The 17611-nt window shown below is 44.2% G+C and overlaps 1 protein-coding gene across 5 annotated transcripts in view; it reads right to left on the bottom strand.

The window, feature by feature from the left end:
- The window catches only part of LOC133513047 (synaptotagmin-14-like), a 110580-nt gene that overhangs the window by 43559 nt on the left and 49410 nt on the right, over positions 1 to 17611 (bottom strand). For all 5 annotated transcript variants that reach the window (XM_061843310.1, XM_061843313.1, XM_061843314.1 and 2 more), the window contains 2 exons: positions 12416 to 12568; positions 5373 to 5600 (listed from right to left, as the gene is read on the bottom strand). In XM_061843310.1, coding sequence (XP_061699294.1) covers positions 5373 to 5600; positions 12416 to 12568 — 381 coding nt within the window. The remainder of the gene's footprint in view (positions 1 to 5372; positions 5601 to 12415; positions 12569 to 17611) is intronic.

Below are 17611 nucleotides of genomic sequence, written 5' to 3'. Positions count from 1 at the left end.
CTTTATTCACTGTTACACAGTCATGTTGGAATGAGGAAGGGGCAAGTACCAAACCAATCACAACTGTCCAAAAATTGTCTTTGTATGGTGAAGCAGTCAGAGTTGCTTTCAGTAGAACTACGGGGCCAAGCACAGCTCCTGAAAAATAATCCCACACCATAATCCACCCTTCACCAAACCTCACAGTTGGGGCAAAGCAGACAGACAAGTAACCTTCTTCTGACAACAGCCAAACCCAGACTCACCTTCACCACTCGAGAGTCCAATGATGATTTTCCTTTGGGCTTTTCCCATTAGGGGTTGCCACAGCGTGCCACCTTTTTCCATCTAAGCCTTTCTCATGCATCTTCCTCTCTAACACCCACTGTCCTCATGTGTTCTCACAACATCCATCAACCTTTTCTATGGTCTTCTTCTCACTCTTTTACCTGGCAGCTCCATCCTCAGCACCCTTCTACCAATATACTCACTCTCTCGCCTCTGGACATGTCCAAACCATCAAGTCTGCTCTCTCGAACCTTGTCTCCAAAACATTCAACTTTGGCTGTCCCTCTGTTGAGGTTGGTTCTAATACTATCCAACCTCCTCACTCACAGAGAGAACCTCAACATCTTAATTTCTGCCACCTCCAGTTCTGCTTTCTGTTGTCAATTTAGTTCCACCATCTCTAATCTGTACTTCATGGCCGCCTCACCACTGCTTTATAAACTTTGCCCTTCATCCTAGAAGAGACTTTTCTGTCACATAACACACCAGAAACCTTCCACCAGCTGTTCCAACCTGCTTGGACCCATCTCTTCACATCCTTACCACACTCACCATTGCTCTGGATTGTTGACCCCAAGTATTTGAAGTCATCTACCCTTGCAATCTCTTGAACCTGGAGCCTCACTCTTCTCCCTCCATCCCTCTCATTCACACGCATATATTCTGCTTTACTTCGGCTCATCTTCACTCCTCTCCTTTCCAGTGCATGCCTCCATCTTTCATAATGTTCCTCCACATCCTCCCTTCTTACCCTGCATATCACAATATCATCTGCCAACATCATGGTCCAAGGGGATTCCAGTCTAACATCATCTGTCAGCCTATCCATTACCACAGCGAACAGGAAGGGGCTCAGCGCTGATCCCTGATGCAATCCCACCTTCACCTTCATATCGGTCCAACCACTCAACCGATGATTGTATCTCCATTGCCCTCCACTCACCCATCACCTACCAATCAGAATGCTGCTCATCGAATTCAGCTCACCATTCAACACAGTGCATTGCAGTGAATGCAGCCCAATGGGGATTACAAGCCAGTGCAACCTGTAGGTCAGTCCAAAGCCCAGATAAATTCAGAGGGTGGTGTCAGGAAGGGCATCCGTGTTAAAAGTTTGGCAAACAACATACACATCGTTAAAGGATGTTGAGGATAGAGCTGCAAGGCAAGAGAGCGAGAGGAAAACCAAAGAGAAGGCTGAGGAATGTTGTGATCCAACACACGAGGGCTGTTGGTGTTAGAGAGCAAGATGCAGGAGGCTTGCATGGAAAAAGATGACGCGCTGTGGTGACCCCTAATGGGACGGGCCAAAGGGAAAAGACAAATAAAGAGATTTTTTACTGTTTATGTCTCTTATATCACCACAGGTCTGAGAAGAATAACCCTTTCATGTATGTCATGTAATATGTCATTGTATGTATAACACATCTGACAATCAAGTTACTTGAACCTAAATCTTTCTTCAACTGCCCCAACCGAAAAAAACAAAACAAAAACATCATGCGAATTCCATTGCAAACTTTGAGATGCTCGTGTCAGTATGCAATTATAACACGTGAATATTCATCACGGGAGTTAGAGAAGGGCGTGAAAGAGGTGAAATGGTCTCATTATTTGAAATCCAATCATTGATACTTGATTGATACTTTACACATCCACTGGTTTTAACCCCAAATTAATCCTGAAAGGAAAAGTAACGGTCAAGGAGGCAGCGTCTAACCTCCCGTTTTGTTTTGACAAGGTGGTGACACAAAGGAAAAATAGGGGTGTGAGAAACTCCTTTTGTCGCTTTACAGGCATAAAACCGCCAGATTCATGCTTTTTCTCTAGTCGGCTCGAGTATGGTCTGGTTTGGGTTTTCGGTCTTCAACTGGCCCGTCTTCACACACTAGGTCTAGCCGAAAGGTCCCACCTCACCCCGAGGTGATGCACACCCGTCAAGGAGCAGCTACGACTCCAAAGCATCCTTGCACCAGCTCAAAGCCACTTGTCGTGGAGCTCGAGCAATCATGGAGAAGGATGGAAGTGAACACTACACGTCCACTCCAGACTTCTGGGGAACACATGTCCTTGGACTAAACCTGGAAGCTTGACCTGCCTCACTCAATTATTGTCAACACTCGTAAGCCCAACTTTGCACTCTACGAAAAGTACACATTAGTGGATATTTTGGTTAAATTTACACGAACCAAAACTCCCACTACGTGCCTGGCAATTCGACGCTCATTGACCCCATTTCACATCTTAACTCAGTTTCTTAAGCCAACATTTGTCTGTCCTTGTGTTGTTTGCTTTATTGCATTGGTCTTTTGTCGTAGATTCCCTTAAAATCCCATTAAAAATTCTATAAAATTCACTATGTGCATCCTTTTGTTTTTGTGTGTTAAGGAGAACACAAAAAGGCTCTGGTTATGGAGAACTCTTATTTAATTCAAAAAGTGAAGCACCTTTCCGGTTTTAAGATTGATCACTAATTAATAATCACATTTCTCATCATCATCTTCTTTTTTTTTTCGGCTTGTGCCTTTCGGGGTCCCCACAGCGTGTCATCTTTTCTCTCTCGCCTTGTCTCAAAAACATCCAACTTTGGCTGTCCCTCTAGCTCATTTCTAATCCTAACCAACCTGTTCACATCAAGCGAGAACCTCAAAATCTTCATTTCTGCTACCTCAAGTTCTGCTTCCTGTTGTTTTTTTCAGGGCCACCGTCTAATCCGTACATCATGGCCAGGCTCACCACTGTTTTATAAATATTGCCCTTCATCCTGGCAGATACACTTCTGTCACATAGAACACCAGACACCTATGGCCAACTGTTCCACCATGCTTGGACCCGTTTCTTCACTTCCTTACCACACACTCCATTGCTCTGGATTGTTGACTCTAGGTATTTGAAGTCATCCAATTTCACTATCTCTTCTCCCTGGAGCTTCACTCTTCCTCCTCCGTACCTCTCATTCACGCACATATATTCTGTTTTACTACGGCTAATCTTCATTCCTCTCCTTTCCAGTGCGTACCTCCATCGTTCTAACTGTTCCTCTGCCTATTCCCTGCTTCCACTGCAGTTCACAATATCATTTGCGAACATCATGGTCCAAGTGGAATCCAGTCTAACCTCATCTGTCAGCCTATCCATTACTATCGCAAACAGGAAGGGGCTCAGCGCAGAACCCTGATGCAGTCCCACCTCTACCCTAAATTCTTGTGACACACCACGGCACAACTCACTGCTGTTCTGGTACCTTCATACATGTCCTGTACGATTCTAACATATTTCTCCGCCACACCAGACTTGTGCATGCCATACCATAGTTCCTCTCTTGGTACTCTCTCATAGGCTTTCTCTAGGTCTATAAAAACACAATGTAGCTCCTTCTGACCTTCTCTGTACCTTTCCACGAGCATCCTCAAGGCAAATAGTGCATCTGTGGTACTCTTTCTGGACATGAAACCATACTGTTGCTCGCAGATACTTACTTCTGTCCTGGGTCTAGCATCCACAACTTTTTCCCATAACTTCATTGTGTGGCACATCATCTTTATTCCTCTGTCATTTCCACAGTTCTGAACATCACCTTTGTTCTTAAAAATGAGGACTAGCACACTTTTCCTCCATTCTTCTGGCATCTTCTCTCCCACTAGTATTCTATTGAATAAGTTGGTCAAAAACACTACAGCCACCTTACAAAACTGCTTCCATACCTCCACTGGTATGTCATCGGGACCAACTGTCTTTCGATTTTTCATTCTTTTCAGTGCCTTTTGAACTTCTCCCATACTAATCAAAGCAACTTGCCAGTCATTCACGCTTGCCTCTCCTACTCTACCTTTTCACCCATTTCTTCATTCATTAACTTCTCAAAGTACTACTACTACTTAGTACGGTGCCCCTCTTACATCAAAAATTAGATTTTTAAACTTCCTGTTTTATGAAATCACGCAAAACAAGAAGTGAGGCTGGTAATGACTCACGTTTTACCATTCCATTCTAAATTAATTACATTTTTATTTAATCACTACAGTATTTAAAATAACTTAACTGTAGTGGACATATAATGTCATGGAAAAATGAGAATTTTTTTCTGAACAGTAATATCGGTGCATATGACCTCAAAATGGGCTTCAATGAAACGGACAATCACTATATTGGACGAGCCCCACAACTACTGGCTACGAGGTAGGTTCTGTAAAGTTTCTACTGAGTGTATGTGTGTATGTTGACATGGGGCTGCATTGGTGTTTTTTTATTTATGGATTTTAGTGTAGGTTGAGGCAGGGTAGTCTGGGTATCCCTGCTAAAGCTACTGCCCAAGCGATCCGACCCGTTTTCTTGGTTTTCCATGCCTTCTGCACCTTCCTTTCTTCATCTGTTTAATATTTTTTTCCCTGTGTCATTTCACATTTTTATACAACGTAATTTCCCATCTTTTTTGTACTTTCTTGGTATGTATGGATTACTCGGGTTGTTTCCAACATCTGGTAATATTTTCAGGTCAATAACACCTTAAAAAGTATATTTAGTGATAAAAATGTTGATGTGTTAAATACTTATTTCAGCTGCTCTCTCTCTCCCTCCCTCCCTCTCCCTCTCAAGGCCATCGCCTGACATAGCATACAGAAAATTGCTACACAGCCCGAAATGATTTATGTACATGGTAAAGCTGGAGCTCACTTGGAAGTTGTTCATGTTTTAAAATGACTGAACATTCTTCTAGTGAAATGTCATAACAGATCAATGCAGGGAAAAGACTGATCCTTCTAGAATTGGTACCCCTGTCCATATTTAATTTTTATTTTTGTACTGTGAATGAAGCATATTTATAAAAATAAAAATTAAAAAAAACATACCTCAAAAATATGCAGACAGTTGACTGTTTCACAACCCACCCATGGAGAGTGTGTTGAATGGGAGCTTCACTTTGATCGCCTCTTTAAATTAACTATGTGTGTACGAGTGTGTACATTGTGGTGGGACTTTGTTTGGAAGTTTAATAAAATGAGTTTGGCTCAAACTTGTTAGGAAGCTTTTAGTTTAAAGGAAATGTTTCATGATGTGTTGAGGAAAATGATACAATCGTCCAAATTAATTGACAGTAAACCTACCTACATCGGCTGAGGCGTCACTGCTGTAGCCGTCATGATCAACCGTCAGGGGGCTGTACTTCTGTCGGCGCTCCCACTTGAAGTGTCCCGCATGTCTGATATTAACAGACACCTTGACTCTTCCTCTGAGACGTTGGGCCCGACTGACTGCTTCTTGATACTGACCCATCAATTCGTCATCGCTGTCTGATGATGACGCATGCTGATCGCCGTCAGTGTAAAGCTTCTCTGTTGTGAGAAGAAATGACAGACACAAATCATTAATCGAATACAAGGGTGAGCCCCCCCCATTTTACGAGACATGTTTGCTGGAAACCTTGAACCCAGTCTGTGTCTTCTGTTTTTTATCTGCACACAGTTCTTTGGATTTCATGGCTGGTTTTTAGATCCAAATCAGTGACAGTGTAAAGGTGAGTATGAATTGCTGTCTTGTCTTTCCTTCAATTCAGTATGATTTAGTACAGTTGTATTGAAGTAAAAACTAGACCTAAATTAATAAGCACGTTAAATTAATATTTCTCTAATACTTTCAAAACTGTCAAGACAAATGCTGCATTATCACCTTTGTCAAGAAGCATTAACATTGTTAACATAGCAACAACTCGTGCAATGGTGGACAAAGTAATTTGTGAAGATGGTATTGTGGCCTGTGTGTGAACATACCACATTCACAATACAGAACCATAACCAAGCGAACCTATGTAACAGATGATTTATGGGAAGAAAAAGGGAAAATGTCCGACATTTTACCTGCTAAAGTGAAGTGCTAAAGTGAAGACAGAACCCCCATCATGTGAAAGTGCACTGATACAGTATCTCCCAAAGTGAGTGCACTCCACCCCTCACATTTCTGCAGATATTTAATTACATGTATTTATGGGACAAGACCGAAGAAATGACTCTGACACAATGAAAAGTAGTCAGTGTCCATCTTATAGAACAGTGTAAATTTATTGTTCCCTCAAAATAATTCAAAATACTGCCATTAATCTCTAAACCACAAGCAGCAAAAGTGAACATGCCCAAAGTGTGAAAGTGAGCTCTGAATTCTCACAGTCTTTAAGTAACAGGGAAGCAGACAAAAAGAAACCATTTCCACATGTGCCACTCTTAACTTTTCTTTGGTCTTCCTCTTGCTCTTTTGCTTGGAAGCTCCATCATCAGCACCCTTCCACCAATATACTCACTCTCTCACCTCTGGACGTTTCCAAACCATCTAAGTATGCGCTCTCTAACCTTGTCTCCAAAACATCCAACTTTGGCTGTCCCTCTAATGAGCTAATTTCTAATCCTATCCAACCTGCTCATTCCGAGCGAGAACCTCAACATCTTCAGTGCCGCTGTCTCTAATCCGTACATCATTGCCGGACTCACCAATGTCTTATAAACTTTGCCATTCATCCTAGCAGAGACTCTTCTGTCACATAACACACCAGACATCTTCTGCCAGCCGTTCCAACTTGCTTGGACCCGTTTCTTCACTTCCTTACCACACTCACCATTGCTCTGGATTGCTGACCCCAATTGTTTGAAGCCATCCACCCTTGCTATCTCTTGTCCCTGTAGGCTCACTCTTCCCCTCCACCACTATCATTCACCCACATTTCACTTCGGCTAATCTTCATTCCTCTCCTTTCCAGTGCATGCCTCCTCCCGGCCCCATCTATGTGGATTTTACATGTTGTGCCCGTCCCTGAGTAGGATTTCTCCGGGCACTTTGGGTTCCTCTCAAATCTCAGGAACATTCATTAATTCTTCTTTTTCGTTCGGCTTGTCCTGTTAGGGGTTGCCACAGCGCGTCATCTTTTCCCATCTAAGCTTATCTCGTGCATCGTCCTCTCTAACATCCACTGTCCTCATGTCCTCCCTCACAACATCCATCACCCTTCTCTTTGGTCTTCCTCTCGCTCTTTTGCCTGGCGGCTCCATCCTCAGCACCCTTGTACCAATGTACTCACTCTCTCACCTCTGAACATGTCCAAACCATCGAAGTCTGCTCTCTCTCACCTTGTCTCCAAATCATCCAACTTTGGCTCCCCCTCTAATGAGCTCACCTTTAATCCTATCCAACCTGTTCACACCAAGCGAGAACCTCAGAATCTTCATTTCTGCTACCTCAAGTACTGCTTCCCTTTGTTTCTTCAGGGCCACCGTCTCTAATCCGTACATCATGGCCGGCCTCACCACTGGTTTATAAAACTTTCCCTTCATCCTGGCGGATACTTTTCTGTTACATAGAACACACACACACACATAGAAATCTTCCGCAAACTGTTCCACCCCGCTTGGACCCATTTCTTCACTTCCTGACCACACTCTCCATTGCTCTGTATTGTTGACCCCAAGTATTTGAAGTTGTCCACCCTCGCTATCTCTTCTCCCTGGAGGTTCAGTCTTCCTCCTCCGCCCCTCTCATTCACACATATATATTCTGTTTTATTTCGGCTAATCTTCATTCCTCTCCTTTCCAGTGCATGCCTCTTCCTTTCTAATTGTTCCTCCACCTGCTCCCTGCTTTCACTGCTGATCACGATATCATCTGCGAACATCATGGTCCAAGGGGATTCCATTCTAAACTCATCTGTCAGCCTATCCACGAAGTGGCTCAGAGCTGATCCCTGATGCAGTCCCACCTCCACCTTAAATTCTTCTGTCACTCCTACAGCAAACCTTACCACTCTTTTGCTGCCCTCATACATGTCCTTTATTATTCTGACATATTTCTCCATCACACGAGACCTACGCATGCAGTACCACAGTTCCTCTCTTGGTATTCTGTCATGGGGTTTTTCTAGATCCACAAAGACACAATGTAGCTCTTTCTGACGTTCTCTGCACTTTTCGTGTAATTTGGCTGTTTGTCCTAGCATACAATTAATACAGCCCTATGGGGGCACAAACCAGTGCAATTTGTAGGCCGGTCCCAAGCCCGGATAAATGCAGAGGGTTGCGTCAGAAAGGGCATCCGGCGTAAAAACTGTGCCAAACAAATATGAGTGTTCATCTAAAGAATCCCATACCGGATTGGTCGTGGCCCAGGTTAACAACGCCCGCCCCCGGCACTGCTAACCTCCAGGGCGTCGGTGGAAATTCAGCTACTGTGGGTCGAAGACAAAGAAGAGGAGGAAACCGGATCCGTCGTCAGAAGAAAAAGAGGAATGCACAGAGCCTACAACTGAGTGTCGGGTCTTTGAATGTTGGGACTATGACAGGAAAAGCTCAGGAGTTGGTTGACATGATGATTAGGAGAAAGGTTGATATTCTGTGCATCCAAGAGAGCAGGTGGAAAGGTAGTAAGGCTAGAAGTTTAGGAGCAGGGTTTAAATTATTCTACCACAGAGTAGATGGGAAGAGAAATGGAGTAGGGGATATTTTAAAGGAAGAGCTGAATAAGAATGTCTTGGAGGTGAAAAGAGTATCAGATCGAGTGATGAGACTAAAATTTGAAATTGAGGGTGTTATGTATAATGTGGTTAGCGGCTCTGCCCCACAGGTACGATGTGACCTAGAGTTGAAAGAGAAATTCTGGAAGGAACTAGATGAAGTAGTTCTGAGCATCCCAGACAGCGAGAGAGTTGTGATTGGTGCAGATTGTAATGGACATATTGGTAAAGGAAACAGGGGCGATGAAGAAGTGATGGTTAAGTACGGCATCCAGGAAAGGAACTTTGAGGGAGAGATGGTGGTGGACTTTGCAAAAAGGATGGAGATGGCTGTAGTGAACACTTATTTCCAGAAGAGGGAGGAACATATAGTGACCTACAAGAGCGGAGGTAGAAGCACGCAGGTGTATTATATTTTGTGCAGACGATGTAATCTGAAGGAGATTACTGACTGTAAAGCAGTGGTCGGGGAGAGTGTAGCTCAACAGTATAGGATGGTGGTGTGTAGGATGACTCTGGTGGTAGGTAGGAAGATTAAGAAGACAAAGGTAGAGCAGAGAACCATGTGGTGGAAGCTGAGAAAGGAAGAATGTTGTGCGGCCTTTCGGAAAGAGGTGAGACAAGCTCTCGATGGACAGCAGAAGCTCCCGGAAGACTGGACTACGACACCAAAGGTAATCAGAGAGACAGGCAGGAGAGTACTTGGTGTGTCTTTTGGTAGGAAAGGGGAGAAGTAGACTTGGTGGTGGAACCCCAAAATACAGGGAGTCATACAAGGAAAGAGATTCGCGAAGAAGAAGTGGAACACTGAGAGGACTGAGGAGAGGCGAAAGGAGTACATCGAGATGCAACGTAGGGCAAAAGTAGGGGTGGCAAAGGCTAAACAAGAGGCATATGAAGACATGTACACCAGGTTGGACACGAAAGAAGGAGAAAAGGATCTCTACAGGTTGGCCAGACAGAGGGATAGAGATGGGAAGGATGTGCAGCAGGTAAGAGTGATGAAGGATAGAGATGGAAATGTGTTGACTGGTCCCAGTAGTGTGCTAAATAGATGGAAAGAATACTTTGAGAAGTTGATGAATGAAGAAAATGAGAGAGAAAGAAGACTTGAAGAGGCAAGTGTGAAGGACCAGGAAGTGGCAATGATTAGTAAGGGGGAAGTCAGAAAGCCACTACAAAGGATGAAAAATGAAAAGGCAGTTGGTCCTGATGACATACCAGTGGAGGTATGGAAGCAATTTGGAGAGATGGCTGTGGAGTTTTTGACCAACTTATTCAACAGAATACTATCAGGCGAAAAGATCCCTGAAGAATGGAGGAAAAGTGTTCAAGTTCCCATTTTTAAGAACAAAGGCGATGTTCAGAGCTGTGGGAATTATAGAGGAATAAAGTTGATGAGCCACACAATAAAGTTATGGGAAAGAGTAGTGGAGGCTAGACTCAGGACACAAGTATGTATCTGCGAGCAATAGTATGGTTTCATGCCTAGAAAGACTACCACAGAGACATTATTTGCCTTGAGGATGCTCATGGAAAAGTACAGAGAAGGTCAAAAGGAGCTACATTGTGTCTTTGTGGCTCTAGAGAAAGCCTATGACAGAGTACCAAGCCGAAAGGAAAAGAACAAGATCCTAGCATACAATTCTGTAGTGTTATCGACTTTTATGTATCTTGCAAGAATTTGTATTTGATTCCTGGCATTAGCGTGACGAAGCTTTCATTGGAAGCTATTCCGGAAGTTGAGCGAATAATTCTTTCCATCGGAGACAACTGCATCCAGGACCACGTCAAACCCACGCTTTCTCACCCAGCTTCCAAACTCCTTACTTTCAACACAAGCATCTTGAAAAATGCACTTCCCATGATACAAGTTGGATCGACGAAAGACGTAACGAAGACGAAGTGAAATGCCGACTCACGGAAACAAACAATGGAATATCGACGACAATATGGCGACTCGTTGTCAACACGGTGACTTCCGTTGACAATTTCTGGCAGTTTTTTTTGCTATTTTTTTTTTTTAAATAAAAGATAATTTTTTTTTCGGGAGAATTTTGGCGGTAGAGGTCCTCCCTTTGAATTTTTATAATTTAAGGCCTTTTTAGGGGCTTGACCGGTTTTCGCGGATTTTAAGGACTTTTAGGAAGCCCCTAAATGCACCTTCGAAAATTTAGGGGTTTTTAGGGACTTTTAGGGACACGTGCGAACCCTGTATAATAACTTAAACCCTACTACAAAACTTATCGCCTTTCATTTATTTATTTTAACATGAGCATGAGTATGAGATATATTTCTGATGAAACTTACCACAGAAGCAAACATTTTATTCTCTGAGGTTGTGTTAAAATATCTAATATTCAGAAGCGTGAAACCCAGTAAAGAATTTTCAAATTCACCTACTGGAGAATTTCAGGGAGGAACTGTGACTGGAAAGTTCATCTATTTGCTGTTGTTGTGCTGAAGGCTTGGCCTCAGTGCCATTATGTTGCATTTTGGTGGCAGGGATATGCTGAAGTGCATTTATAGGCTTCATTTATTGAAAGGTAGTGCTTTGCCAGCAGTGGAATTAGTTACCACATCCTCCTCTCAGTTCCGAGGAAAGGGGTTCATATTTGGCTTTGCCTGTGTAGATAGGTGGTACTAAAAATGGATGGATGCTTTGCCGGGATCTTGTAACATAAATAGGTCATAAAAACCTTTTTGGGGTGTCACTTACTCGCAGAGCTTCACTGTTTGTCCCAGGGCTCGGTCCCTGACCCATGTGAATAGCAGGGAACACTAATATCTGCTGCTATTGATTACAGTATTATCGAATGAAAAAGGCAAATCACAGGTGTCAGAATTGAAAAGAAAAAGACAAATTCATTGAAGAGATTTTGGATTACTTCTGTATGTAATGAACAGTATTCAAAAATGGGATAGGTGGATTATTTTTACGTACTGTTTTTGCAGTATTAGGTTTAGTCAAGTATTAGTTGGTTGAGTTTTTTCTCATCACAATTATGTTCTCTACTGTAGAAACCAGTCCCACCTAGATGTTGTTTGATGTTTCATCCACCAAGAGGGAGCAGAGTTTTAAAATGGCTCTATTAGAATGCGTATGCACTTAATTCAAGACCTCAAAATTTTATTAATTTTGTTATTTACTGTAAAGTTACTTGAGTGACCTCTGGCTAGCACCACTAACAATAAAAGAGGTTGTTTTGGGATATCAACTCATGTTCTTACAAGTGTTTCGACACAATAAAAGCCACAACATCACTCATCAGTAGCACTACTTTGCTCATTTCCACAATCCTGTCACATCCTGCCTTTTTTTGTTTTGTCCTCTCTCATCTTGTCCCATTTATTGGTTTGTTGTTAAATATCCTCACCGGGTGTCTCCCCTCTGTCCACAAATAAGACGTTGCCTGTCGTCAAATATCGAGTCTGCTTAATTTATTCTGCTATTGTTTTCACTCCTATTCCCCTTGTTCGTTCTCCCCCCCATCTGTCCCCTAAAACTATTTTTTGTCTGGCTGCATTTTGAACAAACATCATCCATCCATTCTCTACACTGCCAAGGCTCTTCAGCTGCCTCACCGTGCCGCCCTCGTAAGAAGTAAGTAAGTAAGACGGTTTAAGTAGAACAGCTATGTAAATTTAACGTTGGTTCACCTGGCAATTCAGTTTTTTTCCTGAAGTCATCAAGGCACTGAAGGCTCCCTGCATTATTTAGTAGCAACTTGTTGTTGAGGTACCAGAAGAGGAGAGTCATGATGATAATGAAGAGTCCGACGGCTGCCAGAAATCCAAGCACCTCTGGCGAGACTGAGAAACACAGAAACATGTCAGTGTATAAAGTATTCCCTCACTACAACGCGGTTCACTTTATGCAGCCTTGCTATTTCACAGATTTTTTTTTTGTGGGTCTGTAATTTTTTACATTGTAGAAGGCTTTTTTTTTTTTTTTTACAGCATATGAATGCGAATCGTATTCTGTAACATGATTCGCAAAGAGGAAACCCCCATCCTATTCTACGTCCAGTCAGTCAGCTGTAATTGGTGTGGTGTACATTATCAAGTGCTGTTATGGGTACAGTGAAGCAAATGTTTTTTTTTTGTAGTGGATAAGTAATACTCCAGCCAATTGGGACCTGCTGTTCTGAGAATTGTCAAAACAAAACGAATACCAGATTTTGATGGACTGCGGGAAAAAATTATCATCAAAACATTGCTCCCATTAAATATAAGTTTAACACAACTGCTGCAAACAATGCCTTTTTTGTTGTTTTATTATTTTTCATACAGTGTGTAAGCGACTTACAGCAGTATAAGCCCGCCTGATTCAAAGTCAATGTGGCCCCTGAGCCAAAAGATTTTCGAACCCCTGTTCTATGTAATAATATATGTGATACAAATGTGGAAATACAGCAGCCATAACATTTCCCCGTTCATTGTATAGAATAACAAATACTGGGCGGCACAGTGGATGAATGGTTAGCTCATTCGTCTCACAGTTACATTATGAGGCACCAGGTTAAAATTTTGCCTCGCCTATGTGCAGCTGGCATGTTCTCCCCGTGCCTGCGTGAGTTTTCTCCGCATGGTCTTGTTTCCGCCAACATCCCAAAAACATGCACAATAGGTTAATTGAAGAGCCTAAATTGTCTGTAGGTATGAATGTGAGTACACAGGATTGTTTATTTATTTGTGTCCTGCGATTGGCTGGCAACGAGTTCTGGGTGTGCTCCTCCTCCAGCCCGATTATAACTGGGATAGGCTCCAGCATACTTGCGACACCAGTAAGGATAAGCAATGTAGAAAATTTAATTGAATTGGATTCATATAGTCATTTAAACATTCGTATAGGTCAAACAATGTTTAATTGTATGGGCTCCATTCTTGAAATCCGCACATATGCTGAAAATTGGTGTATCTTGATTTTCAGGATGAGCGCAAGGGTGACTGTATTTTTTCCAATTTGTCAGACTGGTTTGCAAGAAGCTGGGTTTACTGTGCAATGGGAGTGTTGAATTGCATGTGACGATTTCAGGCATGAGGATTTCGGCAAATATGGTAACCGAACTTTCGGTTCCGTTGATTTTTGTCCTGGGAAACGGTGGGAAACGATTTTTCTGTTCCCATTGATAATGCTCATGGAAACCGGTTTTTACATGTACTTCAAAATAAAGCCTTAGCAGGCAAGAGCATTTTGTCTTTTACGCTTAGCAACCGACATGTTTGACTAGCATTTGAGTGACCCGGATATGAATAACTCCAACGTGAGCATGCGTAGCGCAGAAGCGGAAACCAGTGCTGTTTGTAAACCACACTGACAAAGCTGGGCGTTTTAATCATTAAAAATAAAGGGGTTTAGGTAAATTCGTTTTATACAGATTGTTGTATTTAATTGAGAACTTGTTTTACATTCCACACATGGGCGAATTTTATTAAAAGTAAGCCCAGAGATCTGGGAAACAGACTATCGGTTCCGTGTTTTCTCAGGCTGGGTAACGACACGGTAACGGAACGATCGTTTCCGTGAAATGCTCATGCCTGGATTTGGTAGCTGAAAGTGTGTGCAAAGAATTTGTAGACTGCTGGCTAGTCTTTTGTGATTTTGGTAACTTTAGTGGGCGCAAAGGCAAACAGATATGATGTGTGTTGGATGTCAGACTTATTCCATTTTTAAACATGTAAAGAAGGCATTAAAGCCTCTGATTCATTGAAGAATAAAATTCCATCCATCCATTTCTTAGCCGCTTATCCTCACAAGGGTCCCGGGACTGCTGGAACCTATCCCAGTTGTCAACGGGCAGGAGGCAGGGTACACCCTGGACTGGTTGCCAACCAATCTCAGGGGACATGGAGACAGAGAACAACCACACTCACATTCCATCCATCCATCCATCCATCCATCCATCCATCGCTTCTCCGGGTCGGGTGGCAGGATAAGTAGTTTCAGCTGGGATACCCAGACTTCCGTTTCCCTGGTCGCGTCTTCCAGCTCTTTTGGAGGGACCCCGAGGCGTTCCCTTGCCAGCTGAGAGGCATAGTCCAAACTCCAGTGTGTCCTGGGTCGTCCCAGGGGTCTCTTTCCGCTGGGACATTCCGAGAACACCATCAGAACCAAATCATCTGCAAAAAGCAGAAATGCGATACTGAGACCACCAAACCGGACACCCTCCACGCCTTGGCTGTGCCTAGAAATTCTGTCCATAAAAGTTGTGAACAAAATCGGTGACAAAGGGCAGCCTTTGCGGAGTCCAACTCTCATTCGAAACAACTCCGACTTATTGCTAGCAATGCGGACCAAACTCTGACAGTGGTCGTACGGGGACCGAACAGCCCATATCAGGGGGCTCGGTACCCCATACTCCAGAAGAAGGCCCCACAAGACTCCCCGAGGGACACCGTCGAATGCCTTCTCCAAGTCCACAAAACGCATGTAGCCTGGTTGGGCGAACTCCCATGCACCCTCGAGGATCCTGCAGAGGGTGTAGAGCTGGTCCACTGTTCCACGACCAGGACGAAAACCACATTGCTCCTCCTGGATATTACCAGGGAGCCTGAGCAGTGTGATCCCCCTATAGTTGAAACACACCCTCCAGTCCCCCTTCTTAAAAAGGGGGACCACCATCCCAGTCTGCCAATCCAGATGCACTGTCCCTGATGTCCATGCGATGTTGCAGAGGCGTGTCCACCAGGACAGCCCCACAACATCCACAGCCTTTAGAAACTCCACTTGGTCAGCCGGTACCTATCAGCTGCCTGTGGAGTCCTGCAAGCTAAAAATGCCCGATAGGACACCTTCTTCAGCTTGACAGCATCCGTCACTGTTGGTGTCCACCAGCGTGTTCTGGGGATGCCCTCACGACAGGCACCGACCACCTTACGGCCACAGCTCCAGTCGACTGCCTCAGCAATGGAGGCGCGGAACATCGTCCACTCGAACTCAATGTCCCCCATCTCCCCTAGAACGAGAGCAAAGTTCTTTCAGAGGTGGGAGTTGAAATTCCTTCTGACAGGGAAATCTGCCGGCCGTTCCCAGCAGAGCCTCACAATATGTTTGGGCTAGCCACGTCGGACCGGCATCTTCCCCCACCATCAGAGACAACTCACCACCAGTTGGTGATCAGTTGACAGCTTTGACCCTCTCTTTACATAAGTGTCTAAGACATGTGGTCGCAAATCCGACGACACGACTACAAAGTTGAACATCGAACTGTGGCCTAGGGTGTCCTGGTGCCAAGTGCACATGTGGAAACCCATAAGCCTGAACATGGTGTTCATCATGGACAATCCGTGATGAGCACAGAAGTCAAATAACAGAACACCACTCGGGTTCTGATGGGGGGGGGGGGTCCTTCCTCACTGTCATTGCCCACGTGAGCATTGAAGTCCCCTAGCAGAATGACGGAGTCCCCAGAGGGAGCGCTCTCGAGCACTCCTACAAAGGACTCCGAAAAGGGTGGGTACTCAGAACCACTGTTTGGTGCATAAGCACAAATAACAGTCAGGAACCGTCCCCCCGCCTGAAGGCGGAGGGAGGCTCCACTCTCATACCCCAGGGAAAAACCCCAACATACAGGCCCCAAGTTGAGGGGCAATGAGTATACCCACACTTGCTCAGTGTCTCTCACCGTGGGCAACTACAAAGTGGAACAGAGTCCAACCCCTCTCAAGGTGAGTAGTACCAGAGCCCAAGTGGTGCAAAGAGGCGAGTCCGACTATATCTAGTTGGAACTTCTCAACCTCACCCACAAACCCGAGCTCCTTCCCTGTCAAAGAGGTGACATTCCATGTCCCTAGAGCTAGTTTCTGTAGTCGGGGATCAGATCATTAAGGTCCCCGCCTTTGCCCACCACCCAGCTCACATTGCACCCGACCCCTCTGGCCCCTCTCGCGGGTGGTGAGCCCATGGGAAGGAGGACCCATGTTACCCTTTCGGGCTGTGCCCAGCCAAGCCCCATGGGTGAAGGCCCGGCCACCAGGCGCTCGCTTTCGACCCCCACCTCCAGGCCTAGCTCAAGAGCGGGGCCCCGTTGAACTGCGTCCGTACAAGGGAAACCAAGATCCAATTTTTGTATTCCTCATCGGGGTTTTGGAATCGTACTTTGTCTGGTCCCTCACCTAGGACCTTTTTGCCATGGGTGACCCTACCAGGGGCATGAAACCCCAGACAACTTACCTCCTAAGATTATAAGGGCACACAAACCACGATAAAGTGACGGCTCAAGGAGTGGCTCACAATCACACCTAGGGCAATTTAGAGTGTCCAGTTAATGCATGTTTTTGGGAAGTGGGTGGTTTGGTAAAACAGGGGTCATGAGTTCTTTTACCACTGGGACCTCCACTCCCAAGAGAGGTTGCGCCAGGAAGGGCAGCCGGTGTAAAAACTGTGGCAAACAAATATGAGCGTTCATCTGAAATGACACGCTGTGGCGACCCCTAACGGGACAAGCCGAAAGAAATAAGAAGAAGAAAATACACAAATATATAGTGAAGAAAATGAGTATTTGAACACCCTACTACATTGTAAGTTCTCCCACTTAGAAATCATGGAGAGGTCTGAAATTTTCATCATAGGTGCATGTCCATTGTGAGAGATAATCTCAAAAGAAAAATCCAGAAATCACAACATGTGGTTTTTTTAAAAATTTATCTGTGATACAGCTGCAAATAAGTGTTTGAACACCTGAAAAAACTAATCTTAATATTTGGTACAGTAGCTTTTCTTTGCAATTACAGAGGTCAAACGTTTCATGTAGTTCTTCACCAGGTTTGCACACACTGGAGGAGGGATTTTGGCCCACTCCTCAGCACAGATCTTCTGTAGATCAGACAGCTTTCTGGGCTGTCACTGAGAAA

The sequence above is a fragment of the Syngnathoides biaculeatus genome, chromosome 15, assembly GCF_019802595.1.
Source record: "Syngnathoides biaculeatus isolate LvHL_M chromosome 15, ASM1980259v1, whole genome shotgun sequence".
In the NCBI taxonomy this organism is placed as follows: domain Eukaryota; kingdom Metazoa; phylum Chordata; class Actinopteri; order Syngnathiformes; family Syngnathidae; genus Syngnathoides; species Syngnathoides biaculeatus.
Note: the sequence above shows the minus strand (reverse complement) of the source record. Positions and strands in the feature narration are given on the sequence as shown.